Source organism: Octopus bimaculoides, chromosome 1 (assembly GCF_046866305.1).
Source record: "Octopus bimaculoides isolate indiv1 chromosome 1, ASM4686630v1, whole genome shotgun sequence".
Taxonomy (NCBI): domain Eukaryota; kingdom Metazoa; phylum Mollusca; class Cephalopoda; order Octopoda; family Octopodidae; genus Octopus; species Octopus bimaculoides.
Genome location: NC_142928.1, coordinates 122,466,048 through 122,484,289, shown reverse-complemented (window position 1 = coordinate 122,484,289; position 18,242 = coordinate 122,466,048). Strand labels below are relative to the sequence as shown.

Here is an 18,242-nt window from a genome sequence, read left to right as displayed (position 1 = left end):
CAAATAAATGTATATATATATATAATATGTATGCATGCATATATATATATATACATGTTTACATACATACATATATATATATATATATATATATATATCATATAATTTTAATAATAATATATGGTAAGATTATTAATAATAATAATTTTACCAAGTAGTCAGTATGTTAAAAACCTTTTAGGTAAATTATACAAAATATTCTATAATTCTATACATAATTATAATAAGGCAATTAGCTGACCCCTTATTATAATTATGTATACAATTATAGAATATTTTATATATACTATATATATATATATGTATGTATGTATAATATATATGTATCTGTCTACCTAGCTATTTATCTATTTATCTATATATATATATCTTCAGCTGTTTTTTCTGTGTCTATCTATCTATCTATCTAGCTAGCTATCTATCTACTTGTTTGTGTGTGTGTGCACGCGCGCGTGTGCATGTGTGCATGTGTACGCATGCATGTGCATGTGTGTGTGTGTGTGTGTGTGTGTACACATCTGAATACTTAGAAAAAAACAAATCTGAAAATCAGAAATTCTTTATTTGATACACTTTAATGCCAAGTTAAAACATGTAATGAGAAAATATTACATGTTCTAAGTTCTACATTATAAAAACAAAATAGATTCAGAAAGTTTCAAGGCTGATTTAAAGGGAAATTTTAATAAAAAGAAAATGATAAAGGCTTAATATGTGTGTGTGTCTGTGTACACACTCTAACATGTATATAAACAAATATACTTGCATATAAACCTAAACAGCCACATGCACACACACATATGTATATACATATATCGACATTAGAAAATTTCCTAAGGGTATGTTCTACATGAAGAACACAGTCATCTAAGACGATATGCCAAAAAAATTTTGATCAGTTGAGTATATAACTATACTGAGATGAAAATTCAGTAGTGTTAATGAAATTTATTTACAAAAGAAGCAGAGAAAACAGATCTCTAAATTCCAATCAATCGAAAACAGATACACACACAGTGTAGAGAGTGTGTTTCACCTTTACTAGCTACGATAACTCCAGAGATGATTTCATCTTGTCAGGCCTGCACAACAAAGTACAGCCTACTTACAACTGCCAAGACCTTAGAACAGCTAATAAATATAGTATTTTATGTGAAAATAATTCACTGGTTTGACAAATTAAAACAACATAATTAGAAAATATTCCAGTTTAACCCTTTTGCATTTAAACCAGCCCTGTCTGGTTCAAATCTTCTAACTGTTTTATGTTCAAGCCAACTAGATCTGGCCTATCATATCTAGCCCAACGTATCATTCTAAAAATATACGATCACATCATCAAAATCTCAAAGCTACAAGATAATGCATGATTAATTTAAAACAATGTGAATAAACAAACATTACATTTGAAAGAACACTTTGAACGCTAAAGGGTTAGGTCAGTGTGACATTGCATATTAGTGCTTCTCTGTGGACAGATAACAAATTCTTCTCTGATGAAGACTGAATAAAACCAGAAACTATCAAAATTATCCAAAAGCACTCTGTAGGACATTAATAATAAGTTATAATCTGTCTTTGTGAAAATGCAATTCAGCCTTGTCTCATAGTGTATTAAGCTTTCTCTGGTTGTGTACGCAATATAAATAGCCACAAACTACAAGTTTCATTTTCGATAACAAATGGCTAATCTTTCTCAGATGAAAGACTAACAAAACCAGAAACTATACAAATTATTCAAAACACACTATGTAGTACACTATTAATTAATGTAAGCTGATAGTGAATGCATTGTTATGCAAATTAGATGGCTCTTTTAAGCTTTGTTTGAGTTCATAAACAATGTAAACAGCCACAATCAACCAAGTTCTTCATGGACAGAAGATGGGAACCTTTCCTCCAGTGACAGTTTAACAAGACTAGAAAGTAGTCACATCAATTTCTTATTAAAACCCATAAAAAGTTGAAATTTGTAGTGTACCCACTTTGTTTATATTTCACAGTGAAGTAAATTGTGTAAAATCTATGTAAAAAGTTGATGTTAAATCTTATCATACAGGGTAATTTTTTATTGAGGTGCAAGGACAATGCTAAATCTAACCATAAAGGTTAATGGATACTGAGAAGCAATTTTTATCAGAAAACTTAAGCTCATTAACAATTTCTAAGCACAGACATGTGGTAAGAAGTTTACTTCCCAACCACTGATCTTCGAGTTATACACCATGTCAAGTAATGGTTCTTCAAAGGTCCTTTGGAGCAACACTTATATTCACAATCATTCTTTTGGTCATCACCCAAAATTCATAATCATAGGTGAGGATAGGCACATAAACCATGATGTTTAATTTGAGAAAAAGACAGAAAGCTTCATTAAATCAAAGTGTGTGCAAGTAAAATTACAAATAAATGTTTTAATTTTCTGGGAGTAGAAATCTGATGTGTCCAAAGGTCAGATAAACAAATTTAAAGATAACAAAGAGATGGCAATAAGGTGAAGAGACAAAACAAAATAAATAAGAAAAAAAAGCAAGTTTTTCTTTACTGTTTGAATAAGCCATCAGGCAAATGGTAAGCAAATGTAAGTGTATATCTAGACAATCCCCCATGTGTGAATGAAACTCTAACATGCATTATCATCATTATCATCATGATCATTTAACACCCATTTTCCATGCTGGAATGGGTTGGATGATTTGACTGGAGCTGGTAAGCTGGAGAGCTGCACAAGGTTCCAATCTGCTTTGACTCTGTTTCTACAGCTGGATGCTCTTCCTAACGCCAACCACACCACAGAGTGTACCAAGTGCCATTTACATGTCACTGGCATGGGAGTCTTTTACATGTCAATGGCACGGGTGCCTTTTATGTGCAACCAGCAAGGATGCCTTTATGTGTCACCAGCACAGGTGCCTTTTATGAGTCACTAACATGGGTGCCTTTAACACGTCACTGGTACAGGCCACAACTATGATTTCACTTATCTTGAAATTTCTTAAGCATAACAAATCGTCAAAAGTTTTAGTCACTTGTCACTGCCTCCGTGAGACTCAACAACCGAAGATCATATTTCACCACCTCATCTCATGACTTCCTGGGTCTACTTCTTCCACAGGTTCCCTCCATAATTCGAGATTTTTTTTTTATACATGTGTATAAAAACTACAAGTGTGTGTGTGAGGAAGTTACAAAAGGAATGTGTAGAAGGTACAGGAGGTGCATGTAGAGACTGTAGAATGTAGAAACTAAGAGCAGGTATGTGTGTAGAATATACAGGGTGTTGTGGGTGGATAAACTGTAGATGATGTATGTAAAACGCATAGGAAGCATTTGTTGAAGCTGAAATAGATGTGTATAAAGACTATAGAAGGTGCACTTGTGTGCGTGTGTGTGTTTATGTATGTGTGTAGAATCTATAGCAAGTGTGTGTTAAAATTATAGCAAGTGCTAGAAGTTATAGCAGATTATAGAAATGATAGCAAATGAGTGTAGAAGCAAAATAGGGGTGTATGTAGAAGGTATAGTAAATATGTGTAGAAGATATAACTGGTATGAGTTCCAGCAAAAGCTGGTCTGTGTGTGTGTGAGCATGTATGTGCAAGTAGGAGTTGCCTGTGGATATACAGAAACTTAGAAGTTTATAAAAGAAGAACACTGCACCTATGACATGTGATAACAAGGAAAAAAAAGAACAACTTCTATAGATGCAGGCATAGCTGTGTGGTAAAATGTTTGCTTCCCAACCACATGGTTCTGGGTTCAATCCCACTGTATGGTACCTTGGGCAAGAGTCCTCTACTGTAGCCTTGAACCAACCAAAGCCTTGTGAGTGGATTTAGTAGATGGAGACTGAAAGAAGCTGGTCGTATATTTGTGTGTGAGTGTGTGTGTGTATGCACATGTATGTGCACATGTGTGCCTTTGCATTTGTTTGTCTCCCACCACCACTTGGTAACTAGTACTGGTGTGTTTACATCTCCCCGTAACGTAGCAGTTCAACAAAGAGGCTGATAGAATAAGTACCATGCTTAAACAAAAAATAAGTACTGGGCTTGATTTGTTCAACTAAAGATTCAAGGTAGTGCCCCAGTCTAATTTCTGAAATAAGTGAAAGAGATAAAAGCAGTGCAGGAGAGTAGCAAACAATAAATATAAGGGCAGAAGGTGCAATTCTAGGATTTCAATCAGCAAACAAGAAAAGAAGCAAACCTTACCATTGTCTGTTCCAGTAATAACACTTTTAGCTTTGGTAATTCTGAAAAAAGAGCAAAGAAAGAGAGAAACTTTGAACATAATAGGATATTTGTATGGCGAGATTTATAAACGCAGAGTGTTACAGAGGTGGACATAGGCACAAGCACAGATGTGTAGTAAGAAGTTTGTTTCCCAACTACATGGTTCCTGTTTCAGTACCACTGTGTGGTACCTTCGTTAAATGTCTTCTACTATAGCCTTGGGCTAACCAAAGACTTGTGAACTTATTTGGTTGACGGAAACTGAAAGAAACCCGTTGTGTGTATGTGTGTGTGTATGTATGTATGTATGTATGTATGTATGTATATATATATATATATATATATATATATATACACACACACACACACACACACATATATACATATATATATATAGATAGATAGATATTTATATAAGGGCATTACTACAGAATAATGCCACACACTAGACTTCCATAATAAACACATTTTTACCAAATGCAAGGAAAAGCAACTCATAAAAAAAAACCAACCTTTTAAAAATGAACTCAACAATATATCGAACAATTTCACAGTTATTAGAATAATATCTAACTTCCGATCATCAGTATAGTATGGTACTATTTTTATATATTATTCTAATAATTGTGAAATCATTCGATATATAGTTGAGTTCGTTTTTAAAAGGTTTTTTTTATGAGTTGGTTTGCCTCGCATTCGGTAAAAATGTGTTTATTTGGGAAGTCTAGTGTGTGGCATTATTCTGTAGTAATGCCCTTATATAAATATAAATAAATAAATATATTCTTGGAAATAAAAAATGATGGGGTTTTTTTTCCCTTATGAGTTTTTTCACGCTAGCTTCTTGATAAAATTTTTGTAAAAGATTTTATCCTATTATTGAATTAATTAGATAGATAGATAGATAGATAGATAGATAGATAGATAGATAGATAGATAGATAGATAGATAGATATGCCAAAAATTTTAAACAATTTTTATCATTATTCAGGTTTTGTGCCTATAATAGAAAGTATTATTATTATTATTATTATTATTATTATTATTATCATTATTATTATGGCAGAAAGCTGGCAGAATCGTTACTACGCTGGGCAAAATGTTTCACAGCATCTTCATGTTCTGAGTCCAAATTCTGCCAAGGTCGACTTTACATTTCATCCTTTCATTACTGATAAAATAAGCACCAGTTGAGTACTGGTGTCAACATAATTAATTATTCCCCTTCCCTAAATTTCAGGTTTCGTGCCTATAGCAGAAAGGATTATTATTACCTCTGCCTTAGCGAAGGTGGAGGTATTGTTTTCAGTTGTGTTTGTTTGTTTGTTTGTGGACAAGACATCTCAAGAACCACTGGATGGATTCAAATGAAACTTTCAGGGATGATTGATTAGATTCTGGGATTGATCGGGTACCAGACAAGGATTCTGGATTATTTTTCGTTTTTTTTTTTTACTTAATTTTTGAGAGTGGCCAGGTTCACTTTTAGTTTTCTTGTTTAAGAGAGCAGTTGAGTTTATTTCAGATATTGTCATTTTAAAAATCATCTCTGGCTAATTGTTGAGAGGATGTTGGTGTTGTCTTGGTGGAGGTTTGCGTACTCTGAGTGCTCTTGTTATAATATTTTGTTATTATGACTTGTTTCAGTCACTGGACTGTGGCCATGCTGAAGCACCACTTTGAAGGGTTTTAGTTGCACAGATTAACCCTAGTCCTTATTTTTTCATGTCTAGTGGTTATTCTTTTGTGGCGGCACAAGGCTTAGTGGTTAGTGTGTTGCATTCGTATTTGTAAGATTGTGGTTTCAATCCCTGAATTGGGCAATGAATTGTGTCCTTCAGCAAAACAATTTATTTCTCATTGCCCCAGTCCACTTGGCTGGCAAAAATGAGTAATCTCGCAATGGACCAGCATCCCATCCAGGGTGGGAAACATGTACACCACAGACTCCGGCAAACTAACTTTATGAGCTTATGGCTCGGGAAGGACCTTATATCCTTTTGTTTTTTTACATATTCCACCAATCTCTTTTGCCAAGCCCCTAAGTTACAGGAACGTAAACAAACCAGCACTGGTTATCAAACCATGACATGCGAAACAAACACAGGCTTAAAGTCACACAGGACTATTCCTTTCTCATTCTAATTTCTTATATATATATATATATGTATATATATATATATATATATATATATACACACACACACATATACATATATATATATATACAAGGTGTGGTGAATAAATTGTTGTCTAAATGATGCAAAAATGAAAATAACACTGACATCTCATTTTAACAAATATGTTTACCAAAAATTGCATTAAAATATCTTGAAATACTAAAGAGTAAATTTATTCAATAAAATCGCCATTGGCTTCAACCACAGCCTCCAGATGACTTCAGAACCTCCTACAACTCTTCTGGATGGTCTCCTTGTTTAAGTTGTTGAATGCTGCCATAATCCTTTGGTGTTACAAGGAGTTTTGTTGGTCTCTCACTCAACTGCACCCCACACAATAATCAAGGGGGTTGCAATCTGGGGAGTTAGGTGGCCAGATGTTAGGGGTGATGTGGTTGCAGAAATTGTCTGACAGCTATGTCTGGGTTCTCCTGCTTGTGTGGCATGGTGCAGGGTCCTGTTGGCAGACATAGGGTCTTCCAGCAGCCACCCTCTTCACCCAGGGTAGCACTACCTCCACCAGGCATTTGATGTAGGCCTCCGTATTGAGTCTGAGGCCGTGTGGGAAGACAAATGGAGGCATAACATCACCTTCACTAGTGCTCACTCCAAACACCATGATGTTGACTGGATGTTTGATTTTTATCACTCTTGGTACATGTCCTCAGATTGCACTGTCTTCAGATTGCACTGTCTTCAGATTGACACCCAAATATTGTGAAATGCCAAGCAGTACAGCATGTTGTTTCCAAATTTCTTGTAGAGTGAACTGCATAATGGTGCAGTTTTTCTCACAGTCAGTGCCCAACTGATCCTACTATACTGTATAGTCAACAAAATCAAAAACAATGTGCATGCACAAAATGAAAAGTATAAAATAGTGACAATTTACCCATCGCACCCTGTATATGTGTGTGTGTGTGTGTGTAAATAATAAATTAAATAGAGAGGTTCAATTGACAATCCAATAATTTGTTATAATATAATATAATATAAATACAATATAATATAAAAAAAAAACAATAGAAAACCAAAATAGAAACAATTTGTTTCGACTTATATACATTATCTGATATTTATAAACAATACATAACCACTTATATAAGTCTCTTTAGAGCTTTGGTTTACAGATAGACAAAATTCTGTGTGAAAGGATGGCTGGATCGAAAAAAGAAATTTCAATTTTTATAATCCAGCTGTCCTTTCACATGGAATTTTGTCTATCTATAAACCAAAGCTTTGAAAAGACTTATATAAATGGATATGTATTGTTTATAAATAAAATAATGTATATAAGTCGAAATAAATAGTTGACTATTTTGATTTTTTAATGATTTTTTATGTTATATTCTATTCATAGTATATTATGTTATAACATAAATAAATTATTGGATTGTCAATTGAATCTCTCTATTTAATTTATTGTTTGTAATTTGCATTATACCCATATTTATGTGGTATTCAACTGACATACCAGTGAATTGGATATTTTACACACCCCTTTGAAGGAATTCCTTTCCTTAGTTTGTTACTTTATATCATCATCATCATCGTTTAACGTCCGCTTTCCATGCTAGCATGGGTTGGACGATTTGAATGAAGACTGGTGAAACCAGATGGCTACACCAGGCTCCAATCTGATTTGGCAGAGTTTCTACAGCTGGATGCCTTTCCTAACGCCAACCACTCAGAGTGTAGTGGGTGCTTTTACGTGTCACCCGCACGAAGACCAGTCAGGCGGGTACTGGCAATGGCCACGCTCAAAATGGTGTATTTTATGTGCCACCCGCACAAGAGCCAGTCCAGGGGCACTGGCAACGATCTCGCTCGAAAATCCTTACACATGTCACGGGCACAAGTGTAGAGAGAGAGAGAGAGAGAGAGAGAGAGAGAGAGAGAGAAGGAGAGAGAGAGAGAAGGAGAGAGAGAGAGAGAGAAGGAGAGAGAGAGAGAGAGAGAGAAGGAGAGAGAGAGAGAGAAGGAGAGAGAGAGAAGGAGAGAGAGAGAGAGAGAAGGAGAGAGAGAGGAGAGAGAGAGAAGGAGAGAGAGAGGAGAGAGAGAAGGAGAGAGAGAGGAGAGAGAGAGAGAGAGAGAGAAGGAGAGAGAGATAGAGAGAGAAGGAGAGAGAGAGAGAGAGATGATGGGCTTCCACACAGTGTCCATCTACTAAATTTACTCATATTGGTCGTTCCAAGACTATAAGGGAAGACACTAGCCTAAAACCAGGTGGTTCTAAAATGAGTTTCTTAACCACACAGTCATTCCTAAATATAGACTTTCTTAAGTTAAACTAGAAAATATTGTTCTTCCTTTTCTTCTCAACTTTTCTCATTGACTATGGAAACAGCAGCAGTGGCTCTTACATTGCAGTAATCATCATCACCAACAACAACATTATGAGGATATCATCATAGGCACTACTATACTCACTACCACCATTACAGTTGTTTCAATGCATTGGCTTGATTCTTGTATTCTATTTCTCTCTCTCTCTCTCTCTCTCACTCACACACACACACACACAGACACACATAAATGCACATAAACATACACAAATTCACAGCACATGGACACACTATACACGTTGCCATATCCAAGTAGTTCAATAATAAACAGGCAGTAGTCCTTCATTAAGACAGAAGTATGGGTGGTGAGAGAAGGGAATGAGAAAATTAAAAACTAGACAAAAATGGAAGGGAAAAAATGTTATGTTTCTTCTGAGGTGTGTCATCTTTAAGTGGTAAACAAGAATTTTAATACATTTTTCATTTTGTCCATAGTTTTTTATTTGAGTACCATGGATTTTTTAAATATTGATTTTCTGGAAATTCTCTTTCCTTACTGACACAGTCTTAAATGTAGCACAAGTATTTCCTTTGGTTCCACGCATACTGAGTTCAAATCCTCCCATGGTTGATTTTGCTTTTTGTCCTTCCTGGGTTGATAAAATAAACAACCAGTGACCAGTCAAGCATTGTGTAAAGAGTGTAATAGGATGTTAGCCAAGTGTGTGGCCTCAAAACAATCTAAAAGTGGTATGAACATGAACCAGAAGCTGAGAGAAGATAGGAATTGCAAGATATTGTAGGACTTCCCCACAAAAACTGACCAGGCATGGCTGTGTGGTAAGAGGCTTGCTTCCCAACCACATGGTTCTGGGTTCAGTCCCACTGCATAGCACCTAGGCTGAGTGTCTTCTACAATAGCCTTGGACTAACCAGAGCCTTGTGAGTGGATTTGGTAGATGGAAACTGAAAGAAGCCCGTCATATGTGTGTGTGTGTGTGTGTGTGTCCGTGTGTGTGTGTGTGTGTTTGTGTCCGTGTTTATTCCACACCATCACTTGACAACCAGTGCTGGTGTGTTTACATTCCTGTAGCTTAGCAGTTCAGCAAAAGACCTGATAGAACAAGTACCAGGCTTAGCAAAAACTAGGTACTGGGGCCGATTCATTCAACTAAAAAATTTTCCAAGACGGTGCCCCAGCATGGCCGCAATCTTATGACTGAAACAAGTAAAAAGTGAAAGATAATATTGAAGCAAGAAGGTTGCATATGATTAGAGAGGACAAAATAAACAGTGTAAGATCATAGAGTCGATAGCAAAGAAATAGAAAAAAAAATTGAGAAATATCAGGATCTAGCAAGAGAACTGGTACAACACCAAAAATGCTAATAATAGACTGAAAGAGATTGGAATCACATTGTCAACCTACATGAAAGTACCATCCTCTATTCTGCATGAATCCTAAGGAAGATTCTTGAGATTTAAGGAAACTTGTTGTCACCAAACCTCAAGATAAGATCCCTGCAAATTATATTAGCATGTACTAGCTTAATAATAATAATAATAATAATAATAATAATAATAATAATAAATGCGTTGATGCAGTACCAAGCAGTGGTTCCCATGGCTTCTGATCTTAACTGATTGGAAGTGTTATCATGTACATTGTTTTGTCTTGCTATAAAAGATGGGCTACAGCAAATATTCTGCTCCATACCACAGAGTTACTTGTCAGTTGTTTGACCGTAACCAGTTGAGCATGTCCCTTAGTGGCTGACGAAATGTGCATTTCTGATCATGAGCAGAAGTAGTGGGGAAGCATCATAGCCATGTATAGAGAGGAATTTGGGGGAGTTTGGATAATTCACCTCTGGAAACATGGGTGTTTTGTTCAACGTCCTTAAACAACCCTTATTCAGGGACCTTTTGAGCGGGATGGGCTACTTGATCTGAAGAAAATTCTAGCTGCGCCCCCACTTGCAAGGTCATATGTTATTAATCTTGATATGAGATCACCATGTCGCACATGTGGTTGTGATGCATGTGCCTGGTGTACCCTTATCAGACAGGTAGTCATGACGGGTATACTGGGTTTCATATATTTTACCCCAGTGTCACTGTGATGGCATGCACTGCTCTCTCACTCAATAACAGCAACAACAACAACAACAATGATGATGATAATAATAATAATAATAATAATAATAATAATAATAATAATAATAATAATAATAATAATAATGATAATAATGATTTCAAATTTTGGCACAAGGCCAGCAAGTTGAGGGAGCGGGTAAGTTGATTATATTAACCACAGCACTTAACTGGTACTTGTTTTATTGACCCCGAAAGGATGAAATACAAGTGATTGTAGGAACACTTGGAATGATCACAAAGGGAACTGAAAATTATTTGAGGATGATCCGTGGCTAACCATCCGTGCAGGAAAGGTAAAAGATTGTCCTAACTGGTATGTCACATGCATTGAGAAACGCATTGTCACTGTGAATTTTCTTTCCCTTTTCCCCTTTATTTTCTTTGTTTTCTTTTTTTCATTTGTTTCTTTTTTCACTGTCTTTCTTCCCCCTTTTCTCTCTCACATGACTTTGTAAATGAACAATCTGGTATGTTTATTTTGATGGCCTACTAATGTATACAGTAAGTTTCTTTGCCCTAGGTGTTGGGAAGACACTCGGCAAGAAATGGAAACAAAATTGAAAGAAGATAATAATAACAACAACAATCATCATCATCATCATCATCGTTTAACGTCCGCTTTCCATGTTAGCATGGGTTGGACGATTTGACTGAGGACTGGTGAAACCGGATGGCAACACCAGGCTCCACACCACCCATTCCAAATACTCTCTGCACCCACACCTCTGTACCACCTTCACTCAAGAAAAAAAAAAGAAAATTCGAAAAACTTATAAAATGAAAATGCCAACATACCAGTGAGTGGTCCAAATATCTTATGAGTACAAGATGTTCTATTCAGATTTAGGCACTTCAGTGTGGGTGGCTGATGCATAGAGATGTCAGTGATATACTGAATGATACCAGCATCTGTGACCCGGGTGTTCTCCAGTACTAGGGTGGCTAAAGACTGTAGAGCTGAAATGGGAACAAAAAAAAAATAAAAAAGAATTACTACCACAAAGCTCATAGAATATTTGTGTATTTTGTATTGTGTTAGAATTTTCATTCCAGACTGGTAAAACCCTCACCTGCAACAACTTGCCAACCAGACTCATGGGTTGGAGGGTTGTTGGCGAAGTGGTGCAAAGGAATCATCCACTAAGAATATGGAATCACAAACAAATGGTGGATGCAATGACTTGTTACAGCACATACCCCCATACTATCGCTATTGTTCACACACACACACACAATCATCAGCCTCATCACCACCACAAAACAACAACCACCATCATCATAATCATATTAGCATCAACAATATCATTCAATGCCTGTTCTTTCATAAGTTGAATAGGCCTCACACTGTACAGCCACATGTCACAGACCTCCATCATCTGGCATGCATAGCAAACTTCAATTCATTGTTGCTGAATATTTTCTGTGTGCATATGTGTGTGTGTGTGTGTGTGTGTGTGTATACACATGCAAACATTTGTTTTCAAGAGAAATAGAAAGAATATTGTAATTTTGACTGATTAAAAGCAAAAACTAAAGATAGAATATTTTTTATAAATTTTATTTAAGGATTGGCTAAATATCCTGCCACACACACACACACACACACACACACACATCTATGCATGTGTTTCTGGATTTTTTTCCTTCATCAGTGACAGTTTTATCAGTATAACCATAACTGACCACGAATGGCAATAAATGATCATGAATTATAATTTAATTCATTGATAAGACAATCAAATGACGAGATCTATGAGGTTAAAATACTGGACTACTGATCAAATGGTTATAAGTTCAAATTTTACAGCCATCAAGTTTTACTGCTGAGTAAGGCACATTGCAACAGCAATAACAACATCTTGGTTGTGTATTTGATACTCCATCAACTCAGTTCTTATATGTTTTCTCTGCTGGCAATACTCAGATTTACAGACAAAAGCTGTTTATGAACACAATTACTATCGCTAATATACAGAAAGACTTACTTAACCAAAATAAAAAAAAAAGAATTGCTTAATTTGTAAACTGCATAAAAGAAATGTAAATGATGAATTAATAATAATACAGTGATACCTCGCAGTATGAGTTTAATTTGTTCCATGACCAAGCCCATCTTACAATTTACTCATTTTACAAATCAATTTTCCCCATTGAAATTAACTAAAATATAATTAATCCATTCCAGCCATACAAACACACCCAAAAATTATTTTTTATGGGTTTTAAAAGAGAAAAGATAAAGTTACAAGTAAAATGACAATAATAAAAAAGAGAATGCAAAAGAAATATGTAAACTGGTTTTATTAACTGAATTACCTTAAAGATCAAATGATTTGTGTGCTCATGCTGCAAGTCTCAGACTGTACAGTTAATTACTCGTACAATGGGGCACTCGTACTGTGAGGTTCTATTCTACTATAATTTTACAAACTATTAATCTTACTAAGAGAGATCAGTAGTGCTTTTCATACTGATATCTACTGCACTGGTATGGACATGTGATGCATATGGATGAGGACAGCAGCATAAAGAAGTGCTGATCTCTAATTGTGGAGGGAACCTGTGGAAGGGGTAAACCCAGGAAGCCATGGGAAGAAGTCGTAAAAAAAGGATCTTCAGATGTTGAGCCTCACAGAGGAAATGACAAGGGACTATGATTTCTGGCGATATGCTATGCTTGAGAAGACATCAAGATATGTAAAATCATGGTCATCCATACATAGATATAGGCATGTTCTTTAGGCCATGCCTCCCACTCCCTCTCTCGGCTGAGAGGTCTTTTCATGTGGGCTCGCAAGTGCAAGTGCCACATAGAAAAGCACTTGTTCTGGTACCACATAAAAAAGTACCTGTACCAGTGCCACAGTAAGAGCACTTGTGCCAGTGCCACATCAAAAGCACTTGTGCTAATGTCACTATATAAGCACCCAGTATACCCTGTGAAGTGGTTAGTGTTAGGAAGGACATACAGTCATAGAAACCATGCCAAAACAGACAAATAGAGCCTAGGAATCTCCCCGGTTGGCCAGTTCCAGTCAAAACATCCAACCCATGCCAGCATGGAAAACAGGTATTAAATGATGATGATGATGATGATCTATACTACATTCTACTCAGTTTAATCTCAAGTGTCTTATTACTTGATTTATAATATTACTGAACTGGATCTGAATTAGAAACATTTAGTTCTTAACTAGGAGTAACACTCTTATCCAGACAGCATAGGCGTCAGTGGCCAAGTGCAAAAAAAGTGTTATTCCTTTGAGTTTAGAAACAAATGTTTTTACTTACACATCCATGAATATGTTTGATAACAATTATGATGAAACTGATGAGAGTGTAACATAGATGTAAACTTTTGAAAATGTTTCTTTTCTAGCGACAAAGATAATAATCATGGAAGTAGGTAATCTTGTTACGTAATCTATATACAGAATTGCTTACCCGATATAGGTGTTAAACAGTTGTCTGTTAGCTGCCGGCATGATCCTAACTTTAAAGTCTTTAGTTTTTTTAAGGCTGGAAATAAATGAATAAATAATTAGACAGAAAATGACAGGTTTGATAATACAAAAAGGAAAACAGAACTCAAAACACACGTGTGTATGTATGCATATATAAGAAAATGAGATGACAAAAGAATGAATGATTATCTTATGAATTTCATTGGCTTACAGCTGTTTCTGGCATAAGATGCATTGGATTTATAAATGAGTGCCTTAGTAATACTTAATAGCTGCAATAGAGCCGCGAATATGAAGTGCAATATGAAATAAATTGCACTTCATCTTTGAGGCTTCAATGCTAATAAAGTTCGTAAGATAATCATTTATTCCCTTGTCATCACATTTTCTTACTAACATTCTGTGTTTGACTAAAGCTTTGTTCAGAAGCATATGTATACTGAGTTCTACACCAGGTTATTAGTTGTGCAATGCTCAAGTGAAATATTAAAACGATATATATATTTGGACAAGATGACAAAGGATGGAAATACCTGGCACCTTGCTGTACACAAGATGTCTTGTCCTCCACAGCAGAAGTGTTAAAGCTGCATCCCCTGGCGAAGAGGATTAACCTACAGGAGTCCTGTGATGGTGCCATGTAAAAAGCATTCATGTCAGTGCCACATGCAAGCACTCATGCTGGTGGCATGTTAAAAGCACCCAGCACACACTGTGAAGTGGTTGGTGTTAGGAAGGGTATCCAGCCATAGAAACCAAGCCAAGTCAGATTGAAACTTCTGTTTTCCAGCTCTGGTCAAATAGACCAACAGACATTAAAGGCTGATGATGATGATATATATATATATATATATATATATATATATATATATATGAATTATTAAGGTGGCTATTCGCAATTTACAATCAAAAGGCACTAGTACAATCGTCACTAAAGCGACTAAGATTGCAAGTCAGCACCTGCATTGCTAGGAATAAGACCTTTAGTCACTTTAGTGATGACTGTACTTGTGTGTATATAAATATATATATATATATATATATATATATATATATATATCAGCAGATTAAATACTAGTATGCAAAACTCTTGGCCCTTGAGTGACTTTGTGACTTCTGCCAATTAAATAATCAATTAAATAGAATATTAGTAATTCTTCATCATAAAGCAACGAGGAAGACACTAAATCACCAGAATATAATGTATAATAGTATTCAATGCCGTCAGTCTAAATTCTCATCTCAAATCCTATCAAAATAAATTAGCTTGTTATCCTTTCTGAATGAGAGAAGGGAATATGATTAACAAAAATATGTACCAGTGATATACTGGTCTAATTCAATCAAGTCACTCATCGCCAACAAAAACTGGCCTTGATTTTAAATGAATGTAATCAATTGTGGGGGCTAATGCAGTTTCGCACCTATCCTTGAAAAATTCATTTTTTGGAAAAAGCTTTTCAGATTCCTACGTTTTAGATGTCGGAGACTACGAATATGCAAAAAAAGATTTTACATGGCCACACCTGCAAGTATGTGTATATATTGGAGAAGTTCATGAGTGTGTGAATGTGTGTGTCTGTGCATATACGTATGTGTACTTGCATGCACTTTTATGAGTGTGTCAATAAACGATTTTTAAAAACTTAAAATTACTTGGATTGAATGAGGTGAAGCTATAAACTTTTGAAGGAGAGAGAGTAAAAGAATGGAAATTCAAGTACATTGAAAGGTACATATTTAAGTTTCCATCTACCAAAACCATTCAGTTTAGGGTAATAACAGAAGACCCTTTGCTCATGCTGCAATGCAGAGGGACTGAACACAAAACTATTTGGTTGGAAAACGCACTTCTTAACCACTTGGCTAATATTTATTGCGTTGGAATTTAAGAATCTATACAGAATTAGAAATATTCTTTATATGCCTTCCAGGGTACTCCTTCCTAGGGGTGGAACTGCACAATGTTTAGCAATGTTGTATAGTATAAGAAGGTAGAACATTAATGACAATTCAAGGCAGCAGCTAATTACATTGTGTAGCAAAATCTTATTTTTTCTATTTTGTCTTTGGTCAGTAAGAGTTATTTCCTGTTTGCTTCGTCTAGAAACCAAAGGAAATGACTACTACTCCCTACAAACTTTGCTTTTGTGACCTAGACTTCAATGTTTTGAAACTGAACTATTTCCATTACATTTCACACAGATTCAACGCTAAGTTGTTGAAGCAGAAATATTGCTAAAGCAAATATTCTGTTCAGTACCACAGGTCGGCTTGTCAGTTGCTTGACCTTAACAACTCGAGCATATCCCTTAGTGACTGGCAATATGTGCATCTCTGATGATGAGCAGGAGTTGTGAGGGAGTGTCATATCCATGTGTTGAGATTGTTTGAGGTTTGAATAAATGTAACAAAAGCAAAGTTTGAAGGAAATAACAGGAGTTACTTAAGGACAAAAATCATGCTACACAGTGTTATGAGTGCAATGTCTTTGAAAGACATGTAATAGAATCAACATTTCTGGTTGAGACACGCTCTGACTAAAGATCATCATCAGAGATGCACATATTGTCTGCCATTAAGGGATATGCTTAAGTTGTTAAGGTCAAGCAACTGACAAGCAAATCTGTGGTACTGAACAGAATATTTGTCTGAAATGTAATGGAAATAGTTCAGTTTCAAAACATTGAAGTCTAGGTCACAAAAGCTAAATTGTAGGGAGTAGTAGTCATTTCCTTTGATTTCTAGACAGAAGCAAACAGGAAATTTTTGTGTCTATCATCCAAGCCAAAGAACATGAAGCTTTTATGTAATCACTGACCCTCGAAAAAATAATCAACTTTCCTTCAAATCACATTCTACCTTCTCTTATTAAAAAGGAAAGACAATTTACATGATGTGTGCTTGACAGAATGACAGGATGATCACAGCTGGGACACCTTTCATCATATGCCTGCATAACCAGGACAGCTCTGGGGTTAAACAACAAAAGTTACTCTAACAAATGTGATATCAAAATGCTTGCTTACCTGTAAGAGGCTGTAAACCACTGTCTGTTATTAAACTACATGAGTTGAGACTCAGGTGTACTAAGTTAGTATGCATCCTGTGGAGATGTGAAAACACAAAATGAAAACAGAAAAATTAATAGAATTTTCAAAATTCAGAATCAAAACAAATAATAATAGTAATAATAATAATAATAATAATAATAACAATAATAATAATAGAAATAATGGTTTCAAATTTTTCCACAAGGGCACTAGTTTTGAGGGAGGGGATGAGTTGATTACATCAACCCCTGTATTCAACTGGTAGTTAATTTATTGACACCGAAAGGATGAAAGACAAAGTCAACCTTGGTAGAATCTGAACTCAGAATGGACCGACAGGCAAAATACCACTACTATCCAGCGTGCCAATGATTCCATCAGCTCGCCGCCAAATAGTGAATAATAATAATCTTTTCTACTATAGGCACAAGGCCTGAAATTTTGTTGGGGAGAGGACTAGTCAATTACATCAACCCCAGTGTTTCACTGGCACTTATTTTACCGACCCCGAAAAGAAGAAAGGCAAAGTTGACCTCAATGGAATTTGAACTCAGAACATAGCAACAGGCAAAATACCGCTAAGCATTTTGTCCAGCATGCTAACGAATCTGCCATCACTAATGATAATAATAGTAATAATGATGATTTCAAATTTTGACACGAGGCTAGTAATTTTGAGGAGGATGTAAGTCAATTGCATCAACCCAGTACTCAACTGGTACTTATTTTATTGCCCATGAAAGGATGAAAGGCAAAGTCAACCTGAGCAGAATTTCAATGCAGAACATGAAGACAAATGAAATGCCACTAAGCATTTTGCCCAGCATGCTAACAATTCTGCCAACTTTTTGTAGATGATGATGATGAT

At 35.6% G+C, this 18,242-nt stretch overlaps 1 protein-coding gene across 1 annotated transcript in view; it reads right to left on the bottom strand.

Annotated features, from left to right (window-relative positions):
- The window catches only part of LOC106872789 (uncharacterized), a 433,274-nt gene that overhangs the window by 52,574 nt on the left and 362,458 nt on the right, over positions 1-18,242 (bottom strand). Inside the window, exons 13-16 of the mRNA XM_052969923.2 lie at positions 17,351-17,427; positions 14,302-14,376; positions 11,653-11,814; positions 4,215-4,255 (exon numbers count right to left, since the gene is read on the bottom strand). Of these exons, the coding sequence (XP_052825883.2) occupies positions 4,215-4,255; positions 11,653-11,814; positions 14,302-14,376; positions 17,351-17,427 (355 nt within the window). The remainder of the gene's footprint in view (positions 1-4,214; positions 4,256-11,652; positions 11,815-14,301; positions 14,377-17,350; positions 17,428-18,242) is intronic.